The following is a 20,145-nucleotide window of genomic DNA, read 5'->3' on the forward strand; positions in this document are numbered from 1 at the left end:
GCATACTGAGGCTGAGAACATGGCAGTAACATTAGGATGGACATGCACATCAAACTCAGCCCAAGGCCTGTCTGGCTGAGTTTTCTTGAGCCACAGCCACCTCAGATTCAAAGCCCAACCAAGAATTTCAAGATTGTGTATTCCCAAACCTCCCAGACTTAAGGGTTTACAGACCTTATTCCACCCCACAACACAATGGCCACCTCTGACATCCTTTCTTCCCTTCCACAAAAAACCCCTTCTGATTTTGTCGATAGCCTTGACCACCCATTTAGGGCAGGGAATCGCAATAAGGCGATAAATAGGGATGGCAGTGAGGACAGATCTGACAAGTGTTAGTCTTCCAGCTTGGTTTATTAAAGGAGCCTTCCAGCCTGGCAGCTTGTTAGCAACTTTATCAATAACTTCCAAAAACACACTTCTAGGCATTTTCTTAACAGAAAGAGGAAGCCCCAAATATTTGCAAGGAAATCCAACAATGTTGCAAGGGAATAAGGATTGTGCCTCACCAACACATAGATCATTACATTGGATAGGAGTCATACTGCATTTACTGACATTGGTTTTTAAGCCTGAGGCCTCCCCAAAAATCCTTAAAATCTCCTTGATCACTGTGATCTCTCTTCTGTTTGGCTGTAAGAAAAGTACAACATCATCAGCATACAGGGAAATCTGTTGACCATTTCCATGTCTCAATACAGGCAGCAACAGACCCCTTTCTTGTGCCTTTAAAATAAGTGAATCCAAGGCATCCATTACTAGGATGAAAAGCATAGGGGACAAGGGGTCCCCCTGTCTAAGCCCTCTATGATGCTTGATAATCTCCCCAGGTTCCCCATTCACAAGTACTCTTGTTGAAGAAGAGTACAACAATTTAGAAATGATGCTGCACCATACAGGACCAAAACCCAAATGCCTGAAAATTTCAAACAAGGACCAAGATACCGAATCAAAAGCTTTTCCAATATCCAATTTCAGCAGGATACGGGGCACCTTTTGCCTATGAATAGCCCTTGCAGTCTGCTGAACTGAAATAAAATTCTCATGGATGCTTCTACCCTTCACAAATGCACTTTGATTTTTTGACACCAGAACAGGAAGCCTTGGTGCAAGTCTGGTAGCCAATAGCTTAGTTATAATTTTTGCAAAGCTGTGTATCAGACTTATTGGCCTAAAATCTTTAACTTCCAAAGCCTCCTTTTTAGGTAGTAAGGTCACATAAGCTGAATTAAGGAGATGCAGTTTAGAAATATCCCCATGTAGCAATCTGTTAATAGCTGTCATAAGATCACCCTTAATAACTGGCCAGGCCTTTTTATAAAATCTCCCAGTATAGCCATCAGGCCCAGGTGCTTTGTCAGATGGCAGGGCCTTGATAGTATTCCAGACCTCCTCCTCACTGAAGTTCTGATCCAGATCATGTAAATTCAAGGCCGGCCTATGGAAGGCATCTAGATTTAGAGTAGAGTCCCTGTAATGAACTGTCCCAAGAAGATGATTATAGAAATCCACACTGCCTCTTTTTTATCTTCCTGCTCGAACAATAATCTGTCCCCGACCTGCAACTTCCCAATGAAGTTTTTTCTCTTCTTATACCTGGCATGTTGATGAAAATATGAGGTATTGGCGTCACCATCTTTCAGCCACAGTAAACCACTCCTCAGACGGGCTACAGTTATCTCCAAGGATGCCAATGCCAAAATATGATGCCAATCCTCACACTAGCCATACTCAATTCTTGCATTTGAGCGCCATCCATGATTTGCGAAGACTTCCATCGCCACCACTTCCAAATCTTGAGAAGCATCGAGGATTTGTTGTTGTGATTCCTCCTTTTGTAGAAGTCTCCAGAATCTGAACCAGTGAGTACATTTGAAAATAACCTGCACAATTGATGGAATTGGTTTATGATTAAAAGCCACCTCATTTCGACTGAGCCAAATAGCCCAAAATAAAGCTGCTATTCCAGAGAGTAATTTTTTTTGTAACCCGGACCCCAATTAGTTCCCCAAGACCCGATAATATGATTAATGCTAACGGGCATTTATATTTTTAAGGCAAAGTAAATTATTCTCCATATGCTTTTGGCTATATAGCAGTCAAAAAAGAGATGGTGAATACTTTCATTTCGATTGCAAAAGCTACATGTCAAGCTACCTTTCTATCGCCTTTTGGCTAAATTATCTTTAGTAAGGATCGCTCCACGACATAAATTCCACAAAAAAACTTTTATTTTTAAGGGGAGCTTAAGTTTCCAAAGCTTCTTGTTCCGTTCATTGTTGGGAATATTCATCAAAAAAAGGTACATAGATTGGACAGAGAAGATTCCATTCCTATGACCGTCCCAAACAAATTTATCTCTAGACGAAGACAGAGTAACCGCAGTTAGCAAGTTTAGCATGTTGTGCCACAACAACAACAACAACAACAACAAAGCCTTTTGTCCCAAGCACGTTGGGGTAGGCTAGAGATGAAACCCCATATGAAAACCTCAGAGCTCAACCCCCAAAGAAAACAGGGGAAACAAAGGCAAAGGAGAACCGAAAACGACGAAACAGGGGAACACATAAAAGAGATAAAACCCACAAGAACCAGCAAGGTCTAAATGGGCACAAGAAAAGGTCAAACGATTAAGGAGGAAAAGCGGAACTATAAATCAAGGTTCTGGCACGTGAATTGCACACTTCCACCCCTTCCTATCCACGACGAGCTCTTTATCAATATTCTACTCCTTCAGGTCCCTCTTCACTGCCTCTGTCCACGTCAAGGTTGGTCGACCTCTACCTCTCTTCACATTCTCGGGACGCCTAATTATTCCGATATGCACTGGTGCCTCTTCAGGTCTTCGTTGGATATGTCCAAACCATCTCAAACGATGTTGCATAAGCTTCTCCTCAATTGGCGCCACTCCTACTCTCTCTCGTATGTCATCATTCCGGACTCGGTCTCTCCTTGTGTGGCCACATATCCAGCGCAACATACGCATCTCTGCCACACACAGTTGTTGGACATGTCGTCTTTTAGTGGGCCAACATTCTGCTCCATACAACATAGCCGGCCGGATTGCTGTCCTGTAGAATTTGCCTTTTAGTTTGTGTGGCACCCGGGGGTCGCATAAGACACCCGCCGCTTGCCGCCACTTCAACCATCCAGCTTTAATTCTATGACTGACATCCTCATCGATGTCTCCATCCTTCTGAAGCATTGATCCTAAGTAACGAAAAGTGTCTTTCTTGGGTACCACTTGCCCATCAAGACTAACATCGCCATCTTCATACCCCATGGCACTGAAATCACACTTCATATACTCCGTTTTAGACCTACTAAGCCTAAAACCTTTTGCTTCCAGCGTCTGCCTCCACAATTCCAACTTTTGCGAAACACCACTCCTACTCTCCTCAATAAGTACCACATCATCGGCAAAAAGCATACACCACGGTATATCTCCTTGTATGTCCCTTGTGACCTCATTTATCACCAAAGCGAAAAGATAAGGGCTCAAAGCCGACCCTTGATGTAGTCCTATGTTAATTGGAAAGTCATCGGTGTCCCCATCACTTGTTCGGACACTTGTCACAACATTAGTGTACATATCTTTAATAAGATTAATGTACTTTGTTGCTACTTTGTGTTTTTCCAAGGCCCACCACATTACACTCCTGGGTACTTTGTCATAAGCCTTCTCCAAGTCTATGAAGACCATATGCAGGTCTTTCTTTTGTTCTCTGAATCTCTCCATAAGTTGTCTTAGTAAGAAAATGGCCTCCATAGTTGATCTCCCGGGCATGAAACCAAACTGATTTTGGGTCACGCTCGTCAGCTTTCGCAGGCGGTGTTCAATGACTCTCTCCCATAGCTTCATTGTATGGCTCATGAGTTTAATTCCACGGTAATTAGTACAACTTTGAACATCTCCTTTGTTCTTGAAGATTGGTACTAATGTACTCCGCCGCCACTCGTCGGGCATTCTGTTTGTCTGAAAGATGGTGTTGAAAAGCTTAGTCAGCCATACTATCGCTATGTCTCCAAGGCATCTCCATACCTCGATAGGGATACCATCAGGGCCCATCGCCTTTCCTACCTTCATCCTTTTTAGCGCCTCCTTAACTTCATATTCTTGTATCCTTCGCACAAAACCCCTGTTGTTGTCATCGAATGGTTCGTCCAATTCTATTGTAGAACTCTCATTCCCTCCATTGAACAATTTGTTGAAGTACTCCTTCCATCTATTCTTGATCTCTTCATTCTTCACTAATAGTTGGTTTGCTTCATCCTTGATGCATTTGACTTGGTTGACATCCCTTGTCTTCCTTTCACGAATCTTGGCCATCCTATAGATATCCTTTTCTCCCTGCTTTGTGTCCAACCGTTGATAAAGGTTGTCAAAGGCTTGACCCCGGGCTCTACTAACCGCTCGCTTTGCAGACTTCTTCGCTATCCTATACTTCTCTATGTTTTCTGCACACTTGTCATGATGTAAGCGTTTGTAGCAATCTTTCTTCTCCTTGATAGCCTTTTGGACATCTTCGTTCCACCACCAAGTGTCCTTAACTTCCCTTCTGTTTCCTTGACTCAGCCCAAACTCTTCTGAAGCTATCTTTCGGATGCACATCGCCATCTTCCTCCACATGATATTTGAGTCTCCCTCTTCTGCCCAAGGGCCCTCCTCGATAACTCTCTCCTTGAAAGTTTGGGCCACATCCCCTTTAAGCTTCCACCACTTTGTTCTAGTGACCTTGTTATGCTTATTCCGTTGTAAACGAATCTTAAAACGGAAGTCAGCTACGACAAGCTTATGTTGGGTTACCACACACTCTCCAGGTATAACCTTGCAAACTAAGCAGGCATGCCTGTCCTCTTTTCTCAAGAGGACGAAATCAATCTGGCTAGTGTGTTGGCCACTACTGAAGGTCACCAGGTGGGATGTCCTCTTCCTAAAGAAAGTGTTTGCTATAAACATGTCATAGGCTAGGGCAAAGTTCAGGATTTCCTCTCCTTCTTGATTCCTAGTCCCAAAGCCGAAGCCTCCATGCACACCCTCGAAACTGGTGCTAGATGTACCCACATGGCCATTGAGATCTCCTCCTATGAAGAGTTTCTCGCCAACTGGCACACTACTAACCATGTCCTCCAGGCCTTCCCAGAACTCCCTCTTTGAGTTCTCATTAAGGCCTACTTGAGGAGCATACGTGCTGATAACATTGAGAACCAAGTCCATTCCACTAATTTAATCCCCATGATTGTACGTCGAAAAGATAAATTAAGATTCGTATATGAAAAAACATCTGCAACCAAGGCTAATTTGTTCCGCACTATATTAAAGAGATTCGGAAATTGCTCACTAAGAGGTCGACTGGTTACCCATTTGTCCTTCCAGAATCTGGTAGCTTGACCATTCCTCACTTCGAAGTGCCCCCATCTAAGGAACTGATCCTTAATATTCATTAGACCCGACCAGAATTGAGAATCCCCCTGTCTTCTAGATATTTGAGAAAGGGATTTCTCTCCTAGATATTTATTTTTAAGTAATTGTTGCTACATCCCCTCCTCATTGAGTAATTTAAAGAGCCATTTGCTGATTAAGCTTGTGTTTTTTACAGCTAGATTAGAGACACCTAAACCCCCTAACTCCTTGGATTGACAAACAATATAAAGGGGAGTCCCTAATGGGCCATCTAACAGGAAACCTAAGCCCAGAGGGACCCGTACGGCTCAATAAGGACCGGATACAGATACACTCTAACAATAATATCAATCAATTTATAATAATCATAACAGGCCAATGGCCCCTTGTGCCCATGCGGCTGTCTAACATATAGCAGGATAAATGTCTATATGCTGTGTCATTGAGCTATTTGATAGATCCTAATATGTAGTATTAAATTGTAAGTACCAAAGGTAAACGTCACAGCTGGTTAGGGTATCTTTGGTTCCAGGAAAGGAAGAATATACTTCAGAAGCATTTTCTTTCTTGCCCATTGGCAAGGTTGGGGAATGGTGGGCAAGAGAAACAAATATTCCCTTGCTGGAAAATGTTGGAGGGTGCACACCTAGTTATCTCGAATGTCCAACAACATTCAATGCATAGAAACATGTCTTGTGTTTAGGGATGCAATATCCAGTGTGTACTTTTGGGCTAGTACTTCAGTTTATTTGCATCCCATTTTTATTTCTTGGAATCCAGATTAGTTCAATTTGAGGAGTTTTTTTATCAACTCAATTACCCAGAAAGAAACAAAACTTGCATCCCATACAATTGTGCTTCAATGCTTCACTCTTTCAATAAAAGCTGCACAATGCTGAAGCTCATGAAGTTAAGTAGTTAGAATTAACCCTTGGCTTCTGCTATAATTTGAACTCTCGAGCACAGAGGAGGTCAAGAGATGTCCAGGATATCTATTTCCATTTCACCCTTTCTTCGATTCACTATTGCATTCTGCCACATATATGTGGAAAGATTGATTTCTTGCCATCCTATGATCGTTGTAACAGCATCTGAATCCGTCAAAACTTGTTACTTCATTTTTTGTCACAATTTCTGACAGCTGCCTCCAGCAGGGTATGCCAGCAGCAGAAGGGGCTGTTGCAGCAGCTGCTGTAGCTGATCAGATGTATGGACCAAAAGAGGACCGCAAGTTGGCCATCGTATTGGTAAACCTTGTCCACTTAGAATGCTCATTTTACCTTTTGTAGCTATGACACAGTTATTGTAGATTATTTAAACTTAAAGCTAGATAAGTGTCTTCATTTCTGTGGAATTTTCATTTTCTGTATAAAATACAAAAAAACATTGATTTCGTAAGATTAAGAATTTGTTGCAGCAGAAGTTTTTGCTCAGCCCAAAATCCACAAAGAATAACTTGCTAAGTGATATGAGTGATCTATTTTGAAATTTGCAACCTTGTCTGCCTAGTTTGCACATCATTTGTTCAATTATTCTGATGTTCTCATGTACATGAGTCAACAGTTGTCACTGTGTACCCGGCTAACTTTTCCCCCTTTTTAAGTATCGCACCGATAAAAAAATGGGACCACTTTCCCGGATACCACTCAATTTGAAGGGTTTGCTTTTTTTTCTCGAACGCACGGGAGAGTTGCACATCATTATATTTGAAGGATTTGCTCTCATGCCATCATTTTCACCATATTGCAAAAATAGCACTGCAATTGATTTGAATCATGCTTCATCTAGCATTGTGCCATTAGATAGCAAATCAGTGGTCCAGATCATAGTTTGAATCACCCTCCATTTAACCCCCTTGAACATAGCTCATGTTCATCCACATCCAGCTCAAATCTGGAAGTGGCAAGGTTTCCTGCGTCTGTGTGGAGAATTCTGGGACCGGAGGGATCGGGAGGGGTGGAGAGGAGGGAACACGCGCGTGGGGACGACCCATGGGCAGAGGAAGTTGCGCGCAGAGGCGTCGTGAGGTGGGTGGCCACACGGCCGTGGTCCGTGGATTCGGTGGTATGGGAGAGAAGCGAAGATTTTTTAGCGTCATCGAGGGGAGGAAATCACACCTGATAAGGTGCATAGACTAGGGTTCAAACCCTACCCAGCTGGCTCAGTAACCAGAGGGAGCCTTGCCACCGCACTACTAGTGCGTCTGCAGAAGAGAAGTTAGGGTAGAGGTAGGATTCAGAAGGGGACCCAGACTCTTGGTACCATGTAGAGAATTATGGGAATACCTCACACCCATTAGGGAGGGGTGGCTTTCATCTGTATAGTCAAGATACAACTGGGAGTACATGGCATACATGTGTTAGACTATGTGTATATCTAATAGTCTGTCTCCTCCCTTCTATCATCCCCCCATCCCCCTTCACATACCATCCTCCCTGGCGCCCTTGGACCCTCTTTTGTGCAAAGCAAGCAGTTACTGAAATCGAGTCACTGCTCCAAATCAAGCCACCATCCCCAATCAGGGGACAAGCAAGCCTGACACTGTGCCCGGGTGCTGAGCTGCATGCCCACCAAGCTTTGCACCTAGAGCAACAGTATGAAACAGGAGAAGCCGCGAGGAGCTTGTGGAGACGTGTGCTCTAGGATGCCAAGTCATCGCACATGCTACAACTGGCAAGTGCCACCTTGCTTTTCCTAGTATGTCCTCTCTTTGGTTCCCTCCGCTTATTAGAGAGAACAGAGATCACCAGAGAAGACGACACTGACAGAGCTTTACAGACTGCTAGAGGAGGGGAAGAGGAACAAATGCAGTGGTATTTTTTCTGTTAGAGTGGACGCGCTAACCAGTTCAATCCAAAAGCTTAAGCTGATGGGAGAAGGTAGCCAATCCACTTGTACACTTCAACACCCCCACTCACGTGATAGAGAAAGGCACAAACACAGATAGAGAGAGGCGCAAACGTGGAAATAAATGGGTGGAGACACAAATAAAGCCTCTGCCAGGATTCGAACTCGAAAACTCTAGCTTTGATACCATGTAGAGTGGACGCATTAACCAGTTCAATCCAAAAGTTTAAGCTGATGGGAGAAGGTAGCCAATCCACTTATACACTTCAACACTTTCAACCCTAAAAATGATGGTACTGCAGCAAAATGGATTTATTGAGTGCTGTGAGTACATTTTTTTTTCTTTGAGAAAAAGTACAGCACAGCCTTACAAACATATAAACTTTTTGATGTGCATGATTCAGCTATATATATTGCATCTAAAAGATGGAATGCAGGTATTCCGATAGCTGGAACTATTCCAGTTAATCCATTGAGATGTCTTTCTTTCTTTCTTTCAGATAAGTATGCATGCAGTTCTTTTTTTAATCATCTGCTGATATTCTAGGTTGGGCTACCAGCTCGAGGTAAGACCTTTACAGCAGCTAAACTTACAAGATATCTCCGATGGTTAGGTCATGAAACAAAACACTTCAATGTTGGAAAGGTGATAATTTAGCTTAAGCTAATTTTGTAGAGAAAATTGCATGTGTGTATGGTATCGCTAATCATGTTTGCTATTTTGTTTTCTAGTACCGCCGGCTCAAGCATGGAACTAATCAGGTACTTACAACTTTTTGGCCCATTGTAGCATTTTTTGGGCACCAGGGGGGGGGGGGTACATTCATCACTATCCTCCGACTTTTGTTTAACTCTTGATTTTTTTATCAAATATATAGCTTGCACTTCCAGTTTCTTTATGGTCCTATATAACCCTATCCAATAAGATTTTTCTAATAGCATCTTGTTATTTTGAGCAGACTGCTGATTTCTTTCGTGGAGATAACAGGGAGGGTGTGGAGGCACGTAACGAGGTCAGTGAATTGTATCATGCATGCGCTTCTAGAAACATATACTATTTTCTTCTCATTTTTCTTGTAAGATCGTCACCATGCTTTTTCAGGTGGCTGCATTAGCAATGGAAGATATGCTATCTTGGATGCAGGAGGGTGGTCAGGTAGGCCACTGATTGGTAGCACTGCGTTAGAGCTCTTCAATGATTAACTTTCAGCTGGTCTGCAGGTTGGTATTTTCGATGCCACAAACAGCACAAGAATACGGAGGAACATGCTGATGAAAATGGCTGAAGGAAAATGTAAGGTATGTTTAAATCATTGTGTGCATCTTGGACATCCTTTTGGTTTGAATTTTTTTTGTCTCCTGCCAATTGGCAATAGTATTTTTATATCTCTAACTAAGCAGGAGTTGCACATGTCATTTCATTAAGTGCCAATAGTATTGTTTGGCAGTTGTCAGCCATGATTCATGATTGTTTTTTGTTCACATGTCACTTTAACAGCTGTCAACTATCATGCCCACTGCATTTAGAAGTCATCACATTTTCAAATCATTTATGGTGGATGCACTGCATATATCAGGCCGAATGTTGTTCCTTGTAGGCACCTTTGTTCTTGTGGTAGCCTCCCCCTCCCCTTTTTTGTGAAGTAGTAGTTGTGCTGTTGTGAATGCGCTCATAGGCAAGACCTACAGCCAGTCAGCCGCTGGCCCAGGCCAGAGAAGGCCCAGCCGGCCCAGCTGGCACCTTTTTTTCATCGAACATGCAGGAGAGTTGTGTATCATTATATTAAGAAGAAAAAGAGCAAAAAACAAAAACAAATACAAAGAAAGGGAAAAGATCCCAAAGCTGTTGCGAGGGAACCAAAACGCCGTTGGCACATGATCTTGAACTGTGGCCACGTGACCTCACGCTCGTCGCGTTCCAGCCGCCAGAACCACGTATGTGCATGGTCGGTGAGGTGATACGATGCTAGCTAGGCCTTGTCGGACTCCAGAGTGCGCTGACTCCAGAAGAACTACTCGCAGCCGTTGAACCACCCCAGAGGGTCACCGCTACCGTCGTAGATGGGGAGGGAGAGGGGTGCTGCAGTCGTCGACATGGTAGCAGCAGCGAGGGTCGGCGCCAGGGGATGGTACACCGGTCCTGGTATGGTTGCCCCTGGCGTCGTTAGCCATGCAATTGGTGATGAAGAAAACACTTATCTTAAACATAATCATATTAATTAGCAATCGCGCAATGCATAAATAAAATCAGCACTAAATCCTAATTAATTCGGTATTTTATTAATCGTCGTTACACTACGCACCTTAATTATTACATGCGATCCTAGATAAATTTAAAAGGATTGTTGCGCGACGAAGCGTGCGACACAACACACTACTACTCGAACGGAAATAAAAGGATTGTCGCGTGGCGAAGCGCGCGACACAACACGTATTTTAAACGGATTGTCGTGCGACAACACACGCGATCTAAACTGAAATTAAAACGGATCATCGCGCGACGAAGCGCGCGACGGCACACGTGAATTAAACTGAATTTAAAACGAATCGTCGCGCGACGCAACACATGAATTAAACTGAATTTAAAACCGAATTTAACTGAATTTAAACGTTACTACGCGCTAGGGCTGCGCGCACGGCGGCAGGGGCTGCGCGCACCGGGGCCGCGCCGAGCCGGGCAGGGGCCACGCCGGGGCTGCACGGGGAGGGGCTGCACGCGCACACGGGGAAGGGGATCGGCTAGGGGTGGGAGAGAGAGGAGGGAGGAGAGGGGAGCTCACCACGGGCTCGACGGACGACAGCAACCGCTCACCGGGATCCAACCTAGGGCAAGGGGAGAGGTGGGGAGAGGTGTAAGATAGGGAGAGGGAGGATGTTGCGCGGGAAAGAGAGAATGAGGGGAAGGGGCGCACATAGGGGGATGGGGCGCCTGGGCGCGTGCCGGGCTGGGCTGCGGGCCGGGCCGACTACTCTCTACTCGATCTCGCCTGCTCCTAATTGAGATTAATCCGCGAATCGAAAACCGAAACTAGACGAACGCACGACTAGGCACCACATTAGACAAAATAAATATGCTTCGCCATTATGCAACAACAATATCAACTTAGGTTTTGTTTACATGCGATACGGACACCAGTCTCTATAGTGCTTTGAAAATTGGAGGGAGGAGCGAAACAGGAAGAGAAAAAGAGAGTAACACCTGAATTTGGTGAATATTGGAGAAGAAAATTTATACCCCCAGATACAGGGCGTTACAGCTACAGGTGGATGCAGGGGGTGGAGTGTTGTGGTGAAGAAGGCCTTTGAGCTGCAACGGCTCCAGGTTTTGCTTTAGCATCTCAAGAAGAGTAAACATGGTGTGCCACATAGGGTGAGGAGTGAAGGAAGTAGAGAATACATATAACGTGTGGGATGTATTGCATTGAGCCTCTAGGGAGAATACATAGGAGTACATGACTTGGAGGGCAAGAAGCTTATCTTAGAGATAAGGAAGGTTATACTAGATATAACAAAGGTTATCCCGGGATTACAATCAATCCTAAACCAACCATATCGGGAGTTGCCTAATATGCTCTAATATGCCTAATATACTCTAACATCCCCATAGTCGTAGCGTTAGCAACACGAACGGACAGAATGGAGAATAATGGAGATATACCCCTCACAGTCGGAACGCCGATGCGAATGTTGCGACTGGAGTAGCCCATGCAGATGATAGCCCTTTGTGCCGATAATGTCGAGATAGCCAAGGACAAGGACGTGGAGCCGTTGTCGAAGTCTCGTGCATAGGGTAGCAGGACGTCGTAGAAGACAAGCCGCACAAGTCGCGGGCGCTGGTGCGTCACGCGGCAAGGCCCGCAGCGCGCCAGAGGACATCGTGGTGACGGTGGCGCTGAGAAGCAGCCGAAGACGAAGGCGGCACAGTGCGTCGAGGTAGATGAGGGTGTCGATTCCAGGGGCGACGCGTCAAGCGGCCATGGACGATGCGTGTTCCAAGTTTGCGAAGCCTAGAAACGTGTTGTGGATGAATGCACGTGCCGGTGGTGCCAGTACTGGACGTACTAGGTAGAGGGCCCCAACCATATGTGCCAGCATCTCAAGGGATCAGCAGAGAAAGCCTCTGCGACGGTTGTGGTGCAGCACGGCGGGAGTGCCGACACAACGCACGGTTGTCAGAGCGGAGTAGACGAAGTAGTCGAGGACGAGACGATGATGCTGGCGACGTGGTTGTGCTGGACGAAGCGAAGAGGTAGGCGTGGCGACACATTGAGGTTCCTGGAGTCGCGGCGGCGAGAGCCACGACGCATAGGAAATGAGCCTCAATGGCGCCAATGGAGCGCGATGGCGGTGTTTATCGGTGAACAACTCGATGACAAATGCGGTGCAGACCGGCGACGGTGGCTGGCACGCCTAGGACATGCGCAACACCAACGCAAGGTGTTAACACAGCATGCAGGAGGACCCGCAGCGCAGAACAATGGGTGTGCCGGTGCAACTCGCATGTGTCGAACAGCTTGCTCAAACCGTGCGTGGGAGACACGCACCGACGAAGTCGATAGTGATGTAGATGCAACGACATTGGTTGACAACAGGCGGTGATGCTACTGCCCGAGGAGGCGATGCAGCGACGACCCTCTTGCTTGGCGAAGCATCGCGCGATGGACGACAAACGTCTCGGGAGGATGGTTCGCCCGGGATCGGTTGATCAGGCCGACGACGTGCGAGAGACGTTTGTACATGGTCTTCTTAAAAGAGAAGTGGCCGATCATGTACAATAGTGGCCGACGATGTTTGTACATGGTCTTCTTAAGACCCTTTCTTCTCTTCTTTTCTAGAACACGCAGGAGAGCTGCACATTTTTTATATTAAGAAGAGAAGAAAGGGTCTTAAGAAGACATGGGTTCAACACATTGGTCATTCTTGTGGCTTGGTGGATCTGGAAGCATAGAAATGCTTGTGTTTTTTATGGCGTTTCTTCAAACACGAGTTCAGTTATACAACATATCCAGGAGGATGCCAGGCTTTGGGAATTGACAGGTGCTAAGGCCCTGAGAAGGCTGTGGCCTTGATTTGGGGATGTCTTAGTTGTTTCCCTGGAAGTGGTCGTTTCTGTTTTTGGTGGTGCTCTTTTTTCTAGGCTCCTGAGGCCTCTTTTTCCTATTTTTGTATAGTTTTTTTCTGGTTTGTTTCTGGTTTTCTTCTTTCTTTTGGTGTTTGTCACCTTGTACTTGGTCTTCTTTAGACCTTTTCTCTCTTCTTAATATAATGATGAGCAGTTCTGCTGCGTGTTCGATAAAAAAATTTGACTGGATAACCCATTTGGGACACTGGAGAGCTATCAGATGGTAAATATGAATGGCGGTGAGAAATGCTTTCACAAGAGTGAAGTTTGGACAATTTGCCTCATTTATTGAAAAATGTGTGAATTTCTCTTTTTTCTCGAACGCGCAGGAGAGCTGTGCACCATTTAATATAGAGGAGAAAAAGGTCCAAAATGGACCAAGTTACAGAGCCTAAAGAGGCACGATAAAACGCACCCACTCACAACCTGCCCTGCAACAACGCTGCAGCCTTCACTATTGCTGAAATATCAGCAGGACGACAAAGCGACAAAGAAAGGCCACAACGAAAAACTGCAGGCAGACCCCACTCTTCACAAACACTATGTCCTGACTATATTAAGGGCAACCTCTAGGCCTAAAATCTCAAGATGTTTAGCAACAGCCTTACTCCAACACGCCAACTCATCTAAAAAACGCTTCGAACTATGCTTAAAGAAGTGTTCTCTCCATTGAAGACAGCCTTGTTACGGTGAATCCATGGCACCAGGCCCCAGAATGATGACGTTGTTCATACCCTTTCTCTTGCTTCTGTGCACCTTTTTACAGACCTTTCTCCACCAATCTGCAAAAGATATCTCATCACCAGCCGGAGAGATATCACCAAACCCCATGGGCGAAAGAATGATATGCCAAAACTTTCTTGCAAAATGCATGTGCACAGGAGATTTTGGATGGTTAAATGGTTTCCTGCACCTGGTCACACAAAGGACAAAACTCCGGGTGATCCAAACCTCTCCTTTCCAGTCTATCAATTGTCCAACATTTATTCCGTATCGCCAGTCAAAGGAAATATTTGCATTTTGGAGGAGCCCAAGACTGTTTTTCAATGCAAACAGTTTAGAACAAATGAAGATTTAGTGCGCCCTTTTGGAAGAATATTTATTTTGTTTTGTGACAGCATTTTTAAAAGTAATCTTGTATAGTTGCACAAAACAGTTTCTGATAAGATTTTTGCATGAGTCGCAGCATATGTACATTATGGAGCTCCTGTGCTCCTGTATGATTTGGGTGTATTACTATTTCCATTTAACATATGGGTCCTCGCCTTTGCTTTCTAGATCATCTTTTTGGAAACATTATGTAATGACCAAGATGTTCTTGAGAGAAATATACGATTGAAAGTTCAACAAAGTCCTGATTATGCAGAGCAGTAAGAAAAAAATTATTTGCTTGCCTATTTGCATCCCGGTGGTGCACAATTTTTCTCAATCATCTTCTATGTTACAGAACAGATTTTGAAGCTGGTGTACAAGATTTCAAAGAGCGATTGACCTATTATGAAAAGGTCTGTAATTGCCAAATTATATTAAATATTATATCACAATACATTTTTTGTCAAGAATATAGTATAGTTATATGTAAACATTTTGAAACCTTTTCAGGTCTATGAACCGGTGGAAGAAGGTTCTTACATAAAAATGATTGACATGGTTAGTGGGAAGGGGGGCCAACTAAAGGTATGTATGAACAGTCAAGTGACACATGTAAAAGTAATATCAAAAGTTCTATTCCCTGTGCTATTGCTACTTTATATATGTTTACTTGTGCAATCTTAAACTGATTCTTTTGCTCATCATACAAAATATTAATATATCGAGTACAAGCATATGCACTGTTTTGAGATGTAAGACAAAATTGACTTTCTGCATATATTTTAGTGACATACCTTGCAGCCTTTGCTTCTAGTGGCATATTCCTAATCTCATACCCTACTTTGGTTTTCGTGCAGATTAATGACATAAGTGGTTACTTGCCTGGACGGATCGTTTTCTTCTTGGTACATACACAAAATCATATCCTTTTGTTGTGTGCACATTAAGACTACTGGATATCTTTGCAGTTTGGTGTACCCTTGTAGGTCAAATCATAATTTGTGTTGTGTTTAGTAATTCAAAGGTAGCTATCTAATCTGATGGGATCTGTCTGATTAGCTTTATGTTTATATGAATATTTTCGTCAAATTTCTACTCTGCTCTTTATCTTCGCAATGTGGTAATTGAGTCACAGTGAATCCTCACTGCATCTTTTTCTCGCTTGAACTTAGAGAATTCAACACACCGCTGGCAGATATAGGTCAAATCATGATTAGTTTTTTTAACTGTGTGATGTATTGTTACAGGTTAACTGTCATCTGACACCTCGTCCTATCCTGCTAACAAGACATGGTGAAAGTATGGATAATGTCAGAGGAAGAATCGGTGGAGACTCTTCTTTGAGGTCTTAATCTTTGCTTATGTTTGCATGGATGCAATATTTGGGAGACTCTTGGTGTATGTTGATTTTGCATTCTGCTTTTGGCTTTCTTGTGATGGAATAATTGGTATGCAGTGAGGCCGGTGAGCTTTATTCAAGGAAGCTTGCGAGCTTTGTGGAGAAGCGACTGAAATCCGAGCGGACTGCCTCTGTAAGTATGCCATTTGCTTCTCTATTCAGTGAAGGGGAAATATCATTAAATTTATGTGCAACGATGATTTCAGATATGGACTAGCACACTCCAGAGAACAATATTAACAGCACATCCGATCATTGGTTTTCCAAAGGTTAGCTATCATAGGTGATAAAATAGGCCTAGCAAGACTGCTCTCTACTTATAGAAGTGTTACCAAAACTAACTTGTTTCTCCTCATGTTCTTCTAGATACAATGGCGTGCTCTTGATGAGATCAATGCTGGGGTCTGTGATGGGATGACATACGATGAAATAAAGAAAAGTAAACCTGAAGAATATGAGTACGTGAATTCACTGATATCATGACATTTTATATTAAAAAATCCCCCTGATCACTCTGTCACTCAGAATTTTGTTCAGCTGTGGGTGTGTGTTGGTGCTTGGATTGCGGAGTCCCCTAATCTTTTGTACCTGTTGTTTCCTTAATGAAATGACACAAGCTCTCCTGCATAGTTTGAGAAAAAAAATTTGGTCGATGTTCCACTAGCTTGTAAATTTGATTGGAGACCCTTGTTTACACAATTTTCCAGCACCCCCCCCCCACAATCCATTTGCCTCATGTTATATACCTTCTCAGATCACGAAGAAAAGACAAGCTGAGGTATCGTTATCCGAGAGGAGAATCCTATCTTGACGTCATTCAAAGGTCAGTATTGCCTATTGATACTATTGCATGGCTCTATACATGATTCAGTTACTTATATGTGTTGCCACCTAATCTGAAAATTCCTCTATGTCCAGACTAGAACCTGTGATAATTGAACTTGAACGACAGCGTGCTCCAGTTGTAGTCATAGCTCACCAGGTAATAAGGACTAGCATTGTCATTCTTCTGTTCCTTTTGATACCAAGCCATTGCAGATGCCTGAGAAGAATATTCTGTATAGGCTGTGTTGAGAGCACTTTATGCATACTTTGCGGACAAACCGCTTGAGGAAGTCCCAAATATTGAGGTGAGGCATTTTATTTATCTAGGCTTGTCATAAGTCAAACTTGTTTAGCTTTGGCTATCAATATCTAAAAAGTTGTATAGTTAGACAACATAGTTTGGCATGGCCGAATCCATTATGGAAACTATCTTTATATTATATAATGATTTTCGTGCAAGATATACTAGAAATCAAACTTAAACAAATTTGACTTAACACAAACATAGATGGGCTTGTATTTCTGATCAGAAGTAGTATTGATTATTTTTGCTGTGGCTAAAAATACGTTCCTGCAGATACCTCTACATACAATAATTGAGATACAAATGGGTGTTGCTGGTGTTCAAGAGAAACGGTACAAACTCATGGATGCAATCCATCCCACAGCGGGGTTGTAAGAAATAATAAATGGAGCTCGCCTTCTAAAAGCAATGGTAGCACAAATAAATTTTGTGATGATATACGTATCACAACATTAATCAATTATAAGCTATAGTTCGAGGTGGAATGTCACACCACTAGGTTTAGCTCATAGATGATTTGCCATTTGACTTACAAGTTTTGGCTGGTTGTGTAGTGTGTACTCTTAATTCATGAGTTCTGAACATGTTTAATTCAGATCCGAGTTCTGAGCAAGTTTATTCAGGCCAAAGCTCGCGCCAAAGACAGTTTTTCCAGTAACGAAGTCCCTTTCAAAAATATTTATATTTTGCTGCGCGCCTGCCTGGCCCTTGGTCTTTGTGATCTTGGTGATATTTGTTAGAGTATTGTTAGGGTTTCGGGGCTAGTCTATGTGTATTTAATTGTATACTCTTAGTGTAATGGTCTTGGTTCAATTACTCCGCTTATATATATATACTTTCAACCCAATTAGAGTTAGGATTTTCATTCTAACTTGGTAGTCCCCTCCCACCCCACAAGTCCACAACCGTCAGCACCCTTGCCCAGGCACCGTCGGCCGCCCCCTAGGCTGTTGGAGCCCCCCTTGGTCGTTCGCCGGCCACCCTCGCGTTGGGCTGTGGCCACGCGTGCCCCACGTCGTGTCGCCCCTACATCACGCCGCGCCGCCAGGTCCTACGCCTTCTCGCTGTCATCTGGATCTCCGCCTGTAAAATCAAACACTAAATAGTCACATATTTGATTATTAAAATATTAGTTAAATTAAGTGGCTATAGAACACGCTCGTATGAACAAAACAATCACAAGAAGCAACACACGGGACACGCGATTTTTATGCCATGGTTCGGCCAAATAACACTTGCCTACTTCCACGTTGTGGTGTCCCAATAGACGAGGGTTGCACTCAACCCCTTTCAAGCGATATAATGATTAACTTGAATACCACGACTTTCTTCCTTATAGTATTTCTCCCGTTTGCGAGGAATCTCCACAATTTGGAGCCTCTCGCCCTTACAATGGTGATCACAAAAGAAACTGAAAGTCGCCTAGAGGGGGGTGAATAGGTAAATCTGAAATTTATAAACTTTAAGCACAACTACAAACCGGGGTTAGCGTTAGAAATAAAGTCGAGTCCGAAAGAGAGGGCGAAAACAAATCACAAGCAAATGAAGAGTGTGACACGGTGATTTGTTTTACCGATGTTCGGTTCTTGCAAACCTACTCCCTATTGAGGTGGTCACAAAGACCGGGTCTCTTTCAACCCTTTCCCTCTCTCAAACGATCACTTAGACCGAGTGAGTTTTTCTCCTCAATCAATTGGGACACTTAGTCCTCACAAGGACCACCACACAATTGGTGTCTCTTGCTTTGATTACAAAGATGTTGAGAACAAGAAATGAGAAGAAGAAAAGCGATCCAAGCGCAAGAGCTCAAAGAACACGGGCAAAACTCTCTCTTCTAGTCACTAATTGCTTTGAGTGGAATTGGGACTTGGAGATGCTTTGATTCAATCTAATTGTGTCTTGTATTGAATGCACTAGCTCTTGTATTGAATGTGTTAGCTAAAAAACTTGGATGACTTGAAGTGTGGTGGTTGGGGGTATTTATAGCCCCAACCACCAAAGTGGTCGTTGGGAGGGGCTGCTGTCGATGGGCCGGTGCGTCACCGGACACTGTCCGGTGCGCCAGCCACGTCACCCAACCGTTAGGGTTCGACCGTTGGAGCTCTGACAAGTGGGGCCACCGGATAGTCCGGTGGTGCACCGGACAGTCACTGTTCACTGTCCGATACGTCTTCTGGCGCCTGCTCTGACTTCTGTGCGCGCAGTCCGCACTGTTCACTATACACTTTTGTAGTCGACCGTTGGCACTGTAGTCGTTGCTCTGCTGGCACACCGGACAGTCCAGTGCTACACCGGACAGTCCGGTGAATTATAACGGAGTGGCATTTTCAGAAACTCGAAGGTGACAGTCCGGTGCGCCAGACCAGGGCAACCTTCGGTTGGTTTTGCTCCTTTTTATTTGAACCCTTTCTTGGACTTTTTATTGGTTTATGTTGAACCTTTGACACCTGTAGAACTTATAATCTAGAGCAAACTAGTTAGTCCAATTATTTGTGTTGGGCAATTCAACCACCAAAATCATTTAGGAAAAGGTTTGACCCTATTTCCCTTTCAATCTCCCCCTTTTTGGTGATTGATGCCAACACAAACCAAAGCAAATATATAAGTGCAGAATTGAACTAGTTTGCATAAGGTAAGTGCAAAGGTTGCTTGGAATTAAACCAATTTATATTTTCATAAGATATGCATGGATTGCTTTCTTCATTTTAACATTTTGGACCATACTTGCACCACATGTTTTGTTTTTGCAAATATTTTTGGAAATTCTTTTTCAAAGTCCTTTTGCAAATAGTCAAAGGTAAATGAATAAGATTTCGAGAAGCATTGTCAAGATTTGAAACTTTCTCCTCCTGTTTCAAATGCTTTTTCCTTTGACTTAACAAAACTCCCCCTTAATGAAATTCTTCTCTTAGTGTTCAAGAGGGTTTTAGATACCAATTTTTGAAATATATCACAAATATAATACCAATTGAAAACAATATTTAAAACTTAGACTTGTTTCGAAAATTTTTGAAATTGGCGTGGTGGTGCGGTCCTTTTGCTTTGGGCTAATACTTTCTCCCCCTTTGGCATTAATCGCCAAAAACGGAGTCTTTAGAGCCCTTTTCAAACTCTCTCCCCCTTTGGCAAATAATATATGAGTGAAGGATTAT

The 20,145-nt window shown here is 43.6% G+C and overlaps 1 protein-coding gene across 1 annotated transcript in view; it reads left to right on the top strand.

The window, feature by feature from the left end:
• Positions 1 to 17,651, top strand: part of LOC103634503 (6-phosphofructo-2-kinase/fructose-2,6-bisphosphatase) — a 28,113-nt gene extending 10,462 nt beyond the window's left edge. Inside the window, exons 6-23 of the mRNA XM_008656332.3 lie at positions 6,559 to 6,651; positions 8,799 to 8,897; positions 8,984 to 9,013; positions 9,211 to 9,264; positions 9,354 to 9,407; positions 9,473 to 9,550; positions 14,652 to 14,743; positions 14,821 to 14,878; positions 14,976 to 15,050; positions 15,323 to 15,370; positions 15,713 to 15,810; positions 15,922 to 15,997; positions 16,071 to 16,133; positions 16,231 to 16,322; positions 16,619 to 16,687; positions 16,783 to 16,846; positions 16,929 to 16,994; positions 17,267 to 17,651. Of these exons, the coding sequence (XP_008654554.1) occupies positions 6,559 to 6,651; positions 8,799 to 8,897; positions 8,984 to 9,013; positions 9,211 to 9,264; positions 9,354 to 9,407; positions 9,473 to 9,550; positions 14,652 to 14,743; positions 14,821 to 14,878; positions 14,976 to 15,050; positions 15,323 to 15,370; positions 15,713 to 15,810; positions 15,922 to 15,997; positions 16,071 to 16,133; positions 16,231 to 16,322; positions 16,619 to 16,687; positions 16,783 to 16,846; positions 16,929 to 16,994; positions 17,267 to 17,368 (1,311 nt within the window). The 3' untranslated portion in view covers positions 17,369 to 17,651. The remainder of the gene's footprint in view (positions 1 to 6,558; positions 6,652 to 8,798; positions 8,898 to 8,983; positions 9,014 to 9,210; positions 9,265 to 9,353; positions 9,408 to 9,472; positions 9,551 to 14,651; positions 14,744 to 14,820; positions 14,879 to 14,975; positions 15,051 to 15,322; positions 15,371 to 15,712; positions 15,811 to 15,921; positions 15,998 to 16,070; positions 16,134 to 16,230; positions 16,323 to 16,618; positions 16,688 to 16,782; positions 16,847 to 16,928; positions 16,995 to 17,266) is intronic.
• The last annotated feature ends 2,494 nt before the right edge of the window (positions 17,652 to 20,145 follow it).

This window comes from Zea mays, chromosome 1 (genome assembly GCF_902167145.1).
Source record: "Zea mays cultivar B73 chromosome 1, Zm-B73-REFERENCE-NAM-5.0, whole genome shotgun sequence".
Taxonomy (NCBI): Eukaryota; Viridiplantae; Streptophyta; class Magnoliopsida; order Poales; family Poaceae; genus Zea; species Zea mays.